We start from the raw sequence: 14,562 nt of genomic DNA on the forward strand, positions 1-14,562 counted from the left end.
TCCTCATTTTTTCTGAAAGTTTTATCTTGTTCCTCTTTTTGAAGATTTTCCCTCATTCCTCATTTTTTTTTGAAAATTTTCATTTGGCAAAGTCTGTGTGATTGTTAAAGAAGCAAATGATTAGTTCTTTTTTGTCCCATGCATTGAATGTGATCGTCTTTTTCATTTGTTAAAGATTGCTTACATATGCATCCTATTTATGATTAGTGTATTTATTTTCATTTCACTTTTTTCTTTCATTTATCATTTAATGCACTTAGTGTATTTTGGTGCTTCCATATTATATGGTTTAAGGAATATACAAAAACCTTAATTCCTGTGAAAAATAAGTAGTTCCTTAATAAAAAGACGAAGGGAGTATAATTAATATTATCATTTCATTTCTTTTCTTTTTTTTTTTTCATTTTCAGCTTTTTATAAACAATCCCGCTATATATAGCATTTTTCTAAAATAAAACGGGATAGAATTCTCAAAATATAACAATTAATTTATCAATAAATCCCAATTGATGAGCCATAATTAACTTGAAAATTGTACCTGTAGAATGGATTGAATTATCTTGAGTGATGCCTTAACCTTGGAAATTGGAACTACCTCAAAAATATCCACTACTAATTTGGTGAGAAATGGAAGAAATTGGATTTGGGTTTGGACATTTAATTAAGATTTCCCATAAACAACTATCATTCATAATCATATCTTCCACCCAACATAAAAAGTTTGGCCAAACAAATTTTAGATAACTGTTAAATAGATGTATGCATAACAAAGTGTCAGAGTGCAATAGTGATGAAATCCACTTTTTTTTTTTCCCACATAAACCTAAGTTTAATACTACATATTTCTCTTCATTCTCTTTTTTGGAACAATTTACTGATTTACGGTGTGTTTAGATTGAAAGAAATGGAGGGAAAGAAAGAGGAAGGAAATGAAGAGATGAAATATCTTTTGGATAACAAATGAGGAAGGAAGGAAATGGAAGGGGAGAGAAATGGAGGAATTAAATTACAAGAAATTTATCCCTCCAACAGGGAGAGATTTAGAAGGAAAACTCACCTTCTTTTCCTTCCCCTTTATTTATCCAAACACAGTGTTAAACTTAAATAGAAGCCAGCTAAGGCTTACTCACAAAATGAACGTGTTCACTTATCATTACAACAAGAAATTGCAAAACAAGGGTTAGCTCAGGTTTCCAGTTAAAAACAACACTGCTGAAGATAAAACAAAATTATACTGCTCTAATATTTCCAGTCTCTTTGTCAGTATTCTGATGTCCACTTGAATTTTGAGTGTTAACACAGCTGATCAAATTCAGCACATGATAAAATAACAAAGGCACTCACAATCTTTACAGAATAACAAATGAAGGCATACGATTCAGTTATTCACAACTGATAGTGCGATGAAACTAAATGGTGTCTTAGTCTATGATTCAGCAATTCAAATCCAAAGCCCTAAGGCCTGGATGAAACCTGATACATATTTACATCACAGCATCCCGAGTTGGGAAGCAATTCTAACCTCTAAAAACTTCACATTACCTTAATTACAGGGTCTGACAACAGTGTCTGAGATCAGATACAAAAGGTAAAGGCTACTATAAGCATTCAGACCTGAGATCACATAATTTCAACAAGCATACAGAGGTCGTACGAACATGATTCCGCACTCAAATATCCATGTTGTCGAAAATTTCCCCATCTTCCTCAAAATCCAACTCATCAGTCAGATATTCATCAGCCACCAAGTTGCTGCAAGAAAAACCACTTGCACAATCAGAATCAACATAAAAGGGAACTTCTAAATTCAAAATAATCATCACCTTTCAATCATATTTTCACTTAAGTTTACACTGTCCTTATTTCAACACTTTTGAGAAAAGGCATTATGTGATTCAACATAACGTAAATAATTAGGTACTTTATAGATGTAAAATACTTCTAGTTTGAGCAACACCTGATGTTTAAAGACTTCCTAAGTACTAATCTGAGGAAATAAAGTTACTATACGATTACCATTCCCATCAAACGGAACAAAGCACATAACCAGACTAAACAGAAGAATACTCCTATACAATTCTCACTTAGAAGGCATTTGGTATATTATAAACGGATATGGATAGAAGAAAATGGAAAATGGAAAATGCTTAGGCTGTTTGGTATACTATAAACGGATGGGGATAATAAGGGGGATGGCCGGAAGATGTCATGGGGATAATCAGGAAGACAAGGATAGGAAAAAGTCCCTCTTATCCTGCCAAGATAATACTACGTAGTTCGTAAATGGGAAGAGGGGCAAGGATAATGAAGAAAATACAAATTTAACCTTATACTCCCTCCGTTTTTGAATATTTGCTCCACTTTCCATTTCTGGCCATTTTAAAATACTTCCATTTCCTTATTTGGAAAACTTTAACAATATTTAGTTCATTTATCTCCTCAACTAGTTACCCAACATAAATCATATTTAATTAATTTCATATTCTCTCTCTTCTAATACTCTAACCTACTTTTGCTTTTTACAATTTTTTTATTTTTCCACCAACCCCACTACCTCCATATTTTATTACTTTCTCCAATTTCTCCTAAAACTCCGCACATGGAAAAATGAAGCACGGAGGGAGTAAGTAAGAGAGAGAGAGAGATTTATTAGGGTATTCATGTTACTTAGTTCTAAACCCAATATTGATCTCAATCCATACCAATAAAAAATAAAAAGGAAATTACATCCTTTAATTTTTATCCCATCATCCTATTCCTATTCCCATGCCTAACATGCCGCTAAGGATATAAAATACTGTAAAATCTACCTCAGGCAGCAGAACCGTAAGCTCACAACACACTTCAGCTTTCTGTTGTAGAAGAAGTAATTGAACGACCATCTGCAAAGGAGAAAATACAAACACAACATTGTCATAATGATCACCCATAGTCAAGCAGATAAATTAGTAATAAACATACAGTGATGGAATCTTACATGGCTCCTCTTTGTAAAAAAGGGTCTGCATCACAGTCAGGATTATAACTGTAAATTTCACATTCAGAGAGTTTCACCACCTGCAATACATATAACAAATATTTTAGTCAAACAAATCAACCTGAGTCAACGACTTCCACTAAGAATTAAAAGGTTATGACAGATTATATTAGCAATATAAATTCTCATGAAATAAAAGGCCACCATTGACATAATTGATAACTGCTGAAAACTTACTTCATCTAAGGCCTTGTACAAATCTTCGAGGAGTGAACTACCACCATTAGCTTCAATCCATTCCTATACGCAGCAAAGGTAACAAGCACCATAAAAAAAGGTCAACAACTACGACAATAACCATGAAGGCAAAAGCTCACCTAAAAATCTAATATCATTAACTCTTTAGACCAATACATTCACCATAAAAGCAATAATATACAAATAAATTTAAGTAACAAGCTAAACTAAGTGAGTCAAAGATAAGAAACATAGGTAAAGACCTCTGCAATTTTGTCCCTAACTCCCTACAAAACTTTTCCTAGACTCCCCAATAACAATGAGATTTCCATTATAAAATGATTGAATCCTCAATCTTATACTTATCAAAATAAATGAATTACTTTTAAAAAAGAATATAAACATAAATAATATATATTTACAAAAATAACTTACGGATAGTTATTTCATCAACCCATCTAGTACACCAGCATTTAGAATTAGCTTCTTAATACCTACACTAAAGCAGCAACAATAGTACAACACCCCCAACCACAAAACAAAACAAAACAAAACAAAAAAAAAAAAAAAAAAAAAAAAAAAAAAAAAAAAAGGGAAAAAAACTCGTTCTTTATCCCTAATGTCTATTTTACCAGGTTCTAGGGTAGCTGACTAGCAGATTATCATAAAAACAAGAAAAAGATAGATACCTTTGATGCTTCTCTCATGTAAGAATCAAATAATTGCACAAAACTGTCCCAGGTTTCATCTATGAAGAACTGGTGAGCCTTCACTGCACTGCGAGGCAGCAAACAAAGTGGGGTAATATCACAACATACAAAACCACATAGCTATAACGAATTGCAATTGAATGCACCCCCTCCCCCAGAAGGCTCCAAACCCAAAAATATTGAAAAAAAAAAAAGATTTACTTATTTGTCAAAACTTGCTACGAAAACTTTACTGTGGGAAATGGAGAGACTTGAACTCTCAGCTCCTACAGGAGCGACAGTTTTCAGAACCGTCTGTCAAACCTCTTGACAACACTCCCAATACCAATTACGAGAGGATTATATGTGGGTTGCCATGTCGCCCATAAAGCTGACAATGACATTACCCATAATCCTCTTTTTAAAGAAATTCAAAATTAAACATCAGCAAACCCAGTTACCTGAAGTCATAATCTGGGTACATGTGGTACAGAGTAAGGACCAAGTAAATCAGTGTCTTCCGGCTGAAGGAACAGTAGTTTGGTTAGTTTGACTCCAAAAGGCATATCATGCCAAACTCATCTAAAAATAAGTAGAAACCTGGATCTGCTAATCAAATTTTCTGCAGGTGACGGAGAATCAGTGTCAGATGATCTTCCAAGTTGATCAAGGATCTGCAAAAAACAAATTGGCAGCTATGAAGAAAGATCCACAGGTAAAATTAATGCAACTACAGTTGCAGAATACAATCATAGTAATTTTATCCTTAGATAAGTAACATCAATATATTTCAACATTCAAAAAGGTCAATTAATATCCACAGGTAAAATTAAAATTTTGGCAGCTATGAAGAAAGATCCACATGTAAAATTAATGCAATTACAGTTGCAGAATACAATCACAGTAATTGTTATCCTTAGATAAGTAACATCAATATATTTCAACATTCAAAAAGGTCAATTAATAAGGAGACGAGCAAAACATAACACCACAACTTTCTTATGTGTAAACGTAAACAACTAGTTAAGTTTTTTTATTAAAATATAAAAGCAAAGAAAGCAGAATGCATTTCCAGGAAGCAAGAGAGAAGCATGGCCTCAGTGAACATGAATACATGATGTATATAGATGTGGACTAGAAAAGTCAGAAGTAACCTTATAATAGAGTTAATATAATTCTGTCAAAGAAATCAGAGACTGCATTAGCACCTAAGTTACTTTGCCTCTTTCATTATCACAGACACCAATATTGAACACTTGACCCTCCGGCAAGGATATGGATTATGGAATATTTACCAAACATTTCAATCACCTCAGCGCACCTCATTTACATTGGAGACATTGATTAAGGTTAAAGCTTAAAAGAAAGGAATAAGAAAGCAAACTTGTTTAATATATGCTCACAAATGAGCTTAATATATGAATTTAAAAGGGAGTGGAACAAAATAAGCAGGAACATCATAATAGAAGTCACTAAGCCGCCCTCTGTCCTAATAGTTCTTCCCTGTCCTCTCCACCAGAACCACAACACAAAACATTCACACCTATATAAAAAGTGATGAGTACCAATGAAGCATCCTAATCCCATTCATCTAATGAGTCATCCTTATCCCATTCATTTATAATGTCAAATACTTAAACTATGATGCAACAGAAATAAAGTTTATTGATTATCAATCCATGCTCATATAAAAGCTGAAAAGAAAGGATCTAAAATGTTACCACTAGACTAGTAAGAGTACAACATAATGAACATATTATTGAACTTCCAAAAAAGAGCTTGGGATCTATGAACGAAAGAATACAATGGATATGATAACATGAAGGAAGATAAATTGTGTCAACACTTATAAGGAGATTGTAAGTGATAAAAGAGCACACAGGTTCATATGGCCAAGGTTAAGTCAAATCCTGTGGGCCAATCAAAAGAGTTACACTCTTTGTGTGGTCTCAACATCCACAAGCATCAAATAGAGTAACTATCTCTGTCGTTAAACATACCTTGGTAACCAAAGTACTCCATCAAATACTCTGAGGCTAAATTAAAGACTGCTCATAGCATTCACACTCAATCAACCATAATATCTCATTGATACTGGTATGTCTCAGATTTCTTCATGCGTATGAAGGAAATGACTAGTTTAATAACAACTACGGTTCTTCCCATATAAAAGTTGCAAAAACCCTAGCATAACCCATGCTAAAGAAATATTATGTCCAATAGAAGTTGAATGGAATTGGAAATATCACTTCTAAAAACAAGAGCAACTAATGCAACCATTTAAAAATTTCCTTGTGTCCTACTTCCTGATCCAAACCTTTATTTATTAGTTTATTCACTTGTACATTTTTTTCATTTGTTTTATATAATAATAAATATCAGCATAGATTAAGATCACTATAGGTCTGCAGTCATATGTCGCAACTTTCTAAAGACATTGGAATACTGAAAATTGGCAAACAACAGCACAAAGAAAATCCAAAAGACAAAAGCAAATGATTAATTTACCTCATGTTCTAAACTCAACGAAAGTCTTTTGTCTAAACCTGTGTGCTTACCTGTTAACCAATAAAAACACATACTAAGATCGACGAAAACCGCACCCTAACGACATCCATTCAACCTAACAATAATTATAAAAGTGCTTCATGTAGGCAATAATAATCAAACATATATTCATGATGAGTTTCTGCTTACAAGAATATGCCTCCAAACATCCCTTAATAGTACGCTCGCCGAGATTTACATGACTCAAGAAATCGTTTATACTGGAAATAAAAACCGAAACTGTTACTAAATCAATTCAATCAATCAAAACCTAAAATAAGAATCAAAATTATAAAAAATAAACCAATCATACAGACAATCTCCAGGTCTCAGCTGCATACAACTACTACAAATGCTCAATAAAACACTCTATAAACTAGAAATTACGAATAGATACCGATTTAACTGAGTGTATTCGAGAAACTTCATGATTTAATTGAGAGTCGATTCTACAGACGGGATTTCGAGGCGGTAGCGGAGGCGGCGGAGGTCTACTTGTTCTATAGTAATCCTTGAGAACTATACCTACAAAAATCATTGAAAATGAATATATTATAATTACATTGCAAAACTAAAAAAGTCAATTCAACAACAATTTGAAAAATGAGATTCATTTCCGAAAACCCTTGCTATGAACACATCAATAAGAGATAGAGAATTGAATTCTCACCAAATTACACTACATAATACTCGAATTAACAAATAAACTAGAAATTTTCAACAAAAGAAACCCTAAATTGAAAAGCAACAACATTGAATTATTCCCCAAATCAACATACCTGCTTCTAATAACATACGATTAGATGCGGAGGAACTGAGTTGCCGAATTCGCGAAATTTCTCTCTCTTTCTGTTTCTCTTTCACTTTCTCTCTCCTCTGATTTGGTGGAATTTTTGCTGTAAGAAGGTTGAAATTTTGAAAATATAAAAAGGGTTGGAGAAATGGAGCCCTAATTCGAATATTCGGATTTTGGAAGGTCGTTGTTCAAACGATTTGGGGATATTTGTAGTGTAAGAGATTTAAGTGCATGTTCCGGTGTGTTACATCCCATGTGGACTTGATTACAATTTGTTTTTTTATTTTTTTTTGAATAATTGATGATCAATGTTTAACGATGTTCCTTAATATTGTTAAAATAGAAATTAATTCCCATTATACTTCGTTTTAAAAACAAATTCCCAAAATAGTGTCTACGTAGGATTGGTTTTCGGTTCAACTTAAAACCGCTAACGGTATTAGCGGTTTTGCAATTTTTGTAAAATAAAGTCAAAGAGACCTGTTTTTATTGAAAGGGGGTCTCTTTAAAGTTATAAATATATTTGCCAGCGCTCTCTTTTCTTGTTGTGGGCTAAGAATTAACAAGGACACAAAGAGACCTGTCATATTGAAAGGCGGTCTCTTTGAAATAATTTTCCTGTAGACTGTGCCTTGTGAATTAACCAATGACGCAAAGAGACCTGTTATTGTTAGAGGCGGTCTCTTTTTTAAAACCGCTATTACCATTAACGGTTTTAAGTTGAACCAAAAGCAATAAAAACGATCCTACATGGACACTATGTAGGGAATTTTATTTTTAAATCAATGTATTATGGGAATTGATTTTAATTTCAACAATATTATGAGAAATCGTTCGATCAACGTTTTCAATTTTTTATTTATGATGATTTGAGATGTCAAAATCTAATTCGACCATTCTGAGTTGAAACCGACATGAAAAAAAAAAATTAAATTTTGACTTTAGCCCTATTCACTTCACCTTAAAAAAAATAATATTAAATAAAAATAATTTCACTTCAGTAAAATTGATTTCAGTTCACTAAAAATAAGTTCATTTCAATAAAATTCAGTTATCTTATAGAAAAATTATCTATTCAAAAAAAATTATAATAGAAAACCAGTAAAAATAATTTTAGTTCTGTAAAATTAATTTAAGTTGAGTAAAAATAATTTAAGTTCAGCAAACATAATTTTGTTTCAGTATAAATAATGTCATTTTAGTAAAATTAAGGTAAAGTGAACAAAGCCTTATACAAGCACGATCACACGATAATTTAGCATGATTCAAGTTTGAAATTAGATATGATCCGGACACTCGAATTGACTACTCTCTAAAACCGTATCAACATGACCTTCCTCTGTTAAGAAGGCATATGCAACTTAATCATGTGTGCAGGAGGAGCAACCCGGGAGTTGGGACTGCGAGCTGTACTATTGATCACAGAATTATAATACGAACAAAATATTTCCCAAATTCATCAACATACCTAAACACCCGATCAATAATTACATGGATGGGGGTTAAGTTATTCTGAAAAACTTTGACATTTCTTTATGACTAAATACTCAGGAACATCCCACGTTGCACCATCTTCTTCTCAAGCTTTCCCTTGGCAATCATATCACAAACAGAGTTATGGTCATGTCAGGTCAAGTGTGGTGTACAGTTCTTTGACTCGAATGCAGCCAGCAACCACTGAAGAACACCACAAGCAGCTAGCTACCTTAATCATGTGGTGGTGTTTCAACAAGGCTCTTACAGCAGGGTACTCGTACATAGCCTCCAAAAGAAGTGGCGCACTTTAGGTGAGACTTCCGCTTTCCAGATTTAGACCCAAGCTTTGTGAAAATTATCCAATTCTCAACCTTTCCCAAGCATGTAGGCAGATTTCACAGTATAATCTCTTATTTTTAAGAAAACCCATGTCAGCTCGTCTTGTTGACCACTTTCACTCAAGGGAATTGCTTGAATGCAGCGACAATCTCTTTCTTTGAAAAGCTCCTCGATGACATTGAACCTCCCGCACCCATTTGCCTCGTCTATCAGATCATCAACTAAGTTGATATTTGGGATCTTCTCTGATGTGATAAAAAGCCCCCTATTATTAGCAACCCATGGGTCTTGCCATATGTCAATCTTTGAACCATTCTCAACTCTCCAAATTACCCCCTCCGAGACAAGGGCCTTTGGAGACCAGATGTTGCGCCAAGAATAGCTACCCGCTAATCCCAAACGAGCACTAAGAACTGTACTAGAATAGTACTTTGCTTTAAAAACCCGGCTCGGCAGTGAATGAGGATGACTAACAAGCCTCCAAGCTTGTCTCCCTAAGAGGGTATCATTAAATACCAATAAATCCCGAAACCCCAAACCTCTTAAGAACTTTGGAGCGCAAAGAGAATCCCAATTTTTCCAATGGGTTTTCTTTTTTGTGCCATCCAAACTGTAATACCTCATATTTTTAAAGCCTATTTAATTAATTTTAATCATATTTATTAGATTTAATATGTTTTAATTTGGATTTAATTAATTTCTCTTATAGAAAAGTTATTTTCTTAAAAGATTTTACCTTTATTTATTCAATTATATTATACATCTAAAACCCTTTTAATAAACATGCGAACTTCTGCTACTGTTGTCTGCTAATGAATAGTGCCCCTCCTCTTTTGCCATTGGATTTATGTTCAGCTTTGGGCTCTGTTGGGCTGTTATTGTGGCCTTTTTATTTTTGATGGGCTGTTTTATTGATGGGTTCTATTTCACCTCCTCTTTGGGTTTTTTGAGATCAATAAGTTATTTATTTACGATTGTCTTGAAGATGGTGTCTGTTAATCAAGTCAAGGATCAAGAAGCAATGAGGTGAGCATCGGTTTTTTTGTTCCAATTATTATTAAAAACTAATATTGATTTATCTAAAACTCTTTTAATTTTAAAATCAAATGCTATATATTTATTGATTTATCTAAAACTCTTTTAATTTTAAAATCAAATGCTATATATTATATAAATGCTTCATTTTTTTTATTAAAAACTAATATTGATTTATCTAAAACCCTTTTAATTTTAAAATCAAATGCTATATATTATATAAATGCTTCGTTTGTTTTTTTTTTTTAAATATAAATAAATCCCTCTATTAATATCGCTTGTTTTTTTTTCATATAAATAAATCCCTCTATTAATTATTGCTTAATACATATATATTATATATTAATGGAGTTCGTTTCTAATTTAGGTGTGCGACCTCATTGTGGCGGTTCAATTAAGTATTTTGTCATACATGCATTATGGCGCTTAGATAGGTATTTTTCATACTGTTTAAATTAATTGTATAAATTGGCTATTAGAGTGTTTTTAAAAACATTCCGGAAATTGTAATTTAACTGGTTTTGTTACATTGGTTAATGAATATCTACTTTCTGGCAAATGTTAGTATTATAGAGATATTTATTGATAAATTGTAATTTAGCTGTGGAATATGTATATATATATATACCTGTGGATAGTTATTTCTGGGTAAAATTTACAGCTGTAATGATTTGGGGAGTAATTTATTTTACTGTTTATGGGTTGACTAAAGTTTCACTTTTATCATGGGGTTTTCTGGTGTTTTGTACTTGTGATTGCTTGGAGTGTAAGGTTTGTAATCTAAAATTGATTTTCTGTCCTTATTCATGTACTATCAAATCAATATATTATATTGTTTTTGTACTTCAGAGTAGTAGAGTAAATATTTTTGAAAAAAACTAATCAATGGGCTGACTTTTAACATATATATATAGCGATTGAGTACATTAGTTTTGCATCTGGTTAGGTTTACTTTTCTGTCTCCAGAGGTCAGTGGTTTTTGGTTAGTATATTACACTTTTTCTCTGTTCTTTGATTTACTTGCGGATTACAGTAAAATAAATTACACCCCAATTCATTACAGTAATTGTTCCCCTGCATGTTATCCCCTGAACACTAATTGTTCACAGTGGGTTGCAGGTTTATTGTCCTCTGGATATAGGGGTGTTGGTTGAATTCTTTTCAAGGTGCTGCTTCTGTTTGAGGTTTTACAATTTGGTGAGTTCAAGAGCTTTGCAAGTTATATATTACAGAGTTTTGCATGTATTTTTTTGTGTACTGGTATTACTGGTTATGTTAATGTATAGGATTTATTTGCTAGAGTAATTTTACTTATTGGTCTTGGTGGTATAGTATGTATGATATATATATGTGTGGAATGTATTTGCTAGAATAGGTGTACTTATTGGTTTATGGTAGTATAGTATATGATATATGATATATATGTGAAATTGGTTCGTCTTTGTTGTTGTTGATTGCTATTGATATAATTATAGGCTATAGTATATAGTATAATAACATTCATTAATTAAGTATGTATGTTAATGGTAATCAATTAATCCATTATACATAGGAGTTAAGTAAACCTTGTTATTATAAGTTCTTTTTAGGTCTCTTATTATGGAATTTGAGTTATTGTAGCCTACATTTATTGGTACACATGTATGGTAATCACTTGTGTTGCCTTGTAAGATCTGCTGAACGTTAGAAATGTCATCGTTTCAGGTTATGGCTTCGTCTTCTGGTGAAAAGATTTGTATCCCTTTCTGCCCATTATTGATTCAGATCACTGACTGTCTTGATTTTCCTAAGCCTACATATTCAGTGACTAATGTTGCTGGCAAGTTTAGGTCAACTGTATATATAAGGACCGAGGGTGAACGTGGTATCTTTTGGTTTAATGGTGAAGAGGCACTAAGTGCTGATGAGCCTAGAGAATTTGCAGCTCAAAGAGCAATAAATTTCTTAATTAGGAAATATAGTGTTTGTGTTGGTGATTTCACTATGGATAGGATTCGTATGTATGAATTCTGTGAGAAGTTATATAGATTGAAGCGGATTTCCATGGAATCTGGTGATATATCAAAGTTGTGTGGTAGTAAGGTGTATGGTGGAGTTGTACATGTTTCACTTGATTATGTGGGATTTATGCCTAGAGTTATTAAAAAGACAGGAGTTCAGATTACAAGTATAGAAACAGCGTATTATGCTGATCAGGGGTATATATCTTGGCTTACAGTCACATGTCCACATAGTAAGACTGGTATGGAGTGTTTTTTTAGTGAACTGTGTGGTGATAGTACTAAGGCCCAACAGATGGCTGCGAAAAAAGCAATATATTATATTATGCATCAGTATAATTTGGACATCGTGGATGCAAATTATGGAGGTGCAAATTTGAAAGGTGTATTTTGTGCTTTAGAGAGGGAGAGTTGCTTATCTCTTGAAGAACGGAAGAAAGGACAAAAGGATACTGCGAGGCTTATGCCTTTCTTAGTTGAAGAAGTTAATGTAAGTCCATCTAGCGAGAGTTCAGAAGATGTGATCATTGTTGCTGCTCCGAGTACCCCTGCTAAATTAGTGCCTAAGCGCCCGGTGGGATCACCATGTACTCCAGAATTTGTAGGAAAGAATCCATCTGCAAAACGTGTTAGGTTCAGTTAATTGTATCTGTCTATGGGTGATTGTTATTATTACTATGCCCATTTATTTTGTAAGCTTATTAAAATTTCATGTAAGATATAGATGCAAGCTGATGTAAGACAGTATTCAGAATGTTAGTATTTTAAAATTATGTTATGGAATTCAGTTTTGTAATTTTACTTATTCAAATTTTATAGTACTATGAAAATGGTATTATTTGTTATGCTTTACTGCCCTTTTGATTTATGTCTTGTTTTTTTTACAACGTGGTCGATATATATATTCCAGTGTTCTTATACTTTAATTATTATTATATTATATTGTTGTAACTGATAGTATATGGTCAATAGATTCATTTGAAAATGCTCCCACAAGCTCCACCTAATATAATTAGGCGAAGGCGTGGAATACAGGCTATGCCTCAAACTGCACTTTTGAGGTAATTATAATCTGTACTTTGTGCAAGTGCAGTTCGTTGTGGTTTAAGCTGTTTATTCAGTAAGCAGCTGGGTGTATTGACAATTTTGTGTATTTGTATGGTGACAGGGGAAGAGGTCGTATGCCTGCTAGAGTGCCTCAACAGTTGGGTGCTGGACACCTGGTTGATAATAATGACAGTGGTATATTTTTCCTTTTGTGTTATTGATAATAAGTGTAAATGTAGATTATGTATGCTAAAGATATCAATGTCGTATGATCATAAATTTAGGTTTAGAATTGCTACACATAAGGAGGACTATGCTTAATGTTCCTTAATGAAAAGTCTTTTGACTTTTGATAGTTAAATTGTTGTGTCATGTGTGTTGTAAAATGAGGATGAGAACATAAAGTCACTGTGAAAATTAATTTATGTAGCCAGTATTTGTAGACGTGGTTTACTGTATTTTGTATTTTGAATTATGTAGTTTAGTATTTTGTAGTGATTATCGAATCATAGTACGTTTCACATAATGTTGGTCATCTGTTACAGGTCAGTCACCAGTGTCTACTGGATGTAACTTCATATGTGATGCATCTATTATGCCACGGAGTGGTCAACGCAGAAGTAAAAGAATGAGGACTACTGAGGCCATGTCACAATCACTGGTTTTGAGGTTAGTCCATAATGAAACATTTTCTTAATTAATATTGTACTTATGCATTTTTGTTGATTTCATTACTCATAGTTATGCTGTTGTTTACATGTCTATGCTATATATATGTTGATAAATCATCATCAGAATGTCCGAGCAACCACATAGGCAAAACTGTAAAAATAACACTGGTAAACTTTAGTTTAATTGAAGTGATTTACATGGATATAATTTATAATAATGCACAATTTCTGCCTATATACTACCTAAGAAATAATAGTTAATGCAGTTTTACCAGCAACAACTATTGGCTTGGAACTGCTTGCGTGATCTATTTAGCTTCCTGCTCCGCATTATTGTCACAAATGCTATGCGAAAAAGTTTGCATATGAGAGCTTACATTTTTGTTGTGGCGATGGTGAAATTGAGATAGCTACAAATGAATATCCTACTGAGTTACGAAGACTTTTTATGATTGATGATGAAGATGCTATACATTTTAAGAAGTATGCTCGCCTATACAACAATCTCTTTGCTTTTAGTTCACTGGGAGGAAAAACAGATGCTCGGTCTTATAAAGGAATCTATGTATTTAAGGCACACGATCAGATGTATCATTCTTTGCTAGATTTAATTCCTGCTGATGGAAAACCAAAATACCTGCAGCTGTACTTTTATGATGGAATGCATGAAGCTGATAACCGCACACAAAGTTTTCCAGAGATAAGGGATGATTTGATATCTATCCTGATGGAAGTTAGCAAGGAGAAT

At 33.1% G+C, this 14,562-nt stretch overlaps 1 protein-coding gene across 1 annotated transcript; it reads right to left on the bottom strand.

Annotated features, from left to right (window-relative positions):
* Positions 1-1,256: 1,256 nt before the first annotated feature.
* On the bottom strand, positions 1,257-7,707 carry LOC110710946 (repressor of RNA polymerase III transcription MAF1 homolog). The gene is made up of 11 exons (XM_021889286.1): positions 7,230-7,707; positions 6,848-6,975; positions 6,601-6,671; positions 6,412-6,461; positions 4,504-4,577; positions 4,365-4,427; positions 3,904-3,991; positions 3,215-3,277; positions 2,978-3,057; positions 2,811-2,882; positions 1,257-1,752 (listed from the first exon to the last, which is right to left on the bottom strand). The coding sequence occupies exons 2-11, from the start codon at positions 6,877-6,879 to the stop codon at positions 1,671-1,673; spliced, it is 675 nt and encodes a 224-aa protein (XP_021744978.1). The 5' UTR covers positions 6,880-6,975; positions 7,230-7,707; the 3' UTR covers positions 1,257-1,670.
* Between the last annotated feature and the right edge of the window lie 6,855 nt (positions 7,708-14,562).

This window comes from Chenopodium quinoa, unplaced genomic scaffold (genome assembly GCF_001683475.1).
Source record: "Chenopodium quinoa cultivar QQ74 unplaced genomic scaffold, ASM168347v1, whole genome shotgun sequence".
Lineage (NCBI taxonomy): Eukaryota > Viridiplantae > Streptophyta > Magnoliopsida > Caryophyllales > Amaranthaceae > Chenopodium > Chenopodium quinoa.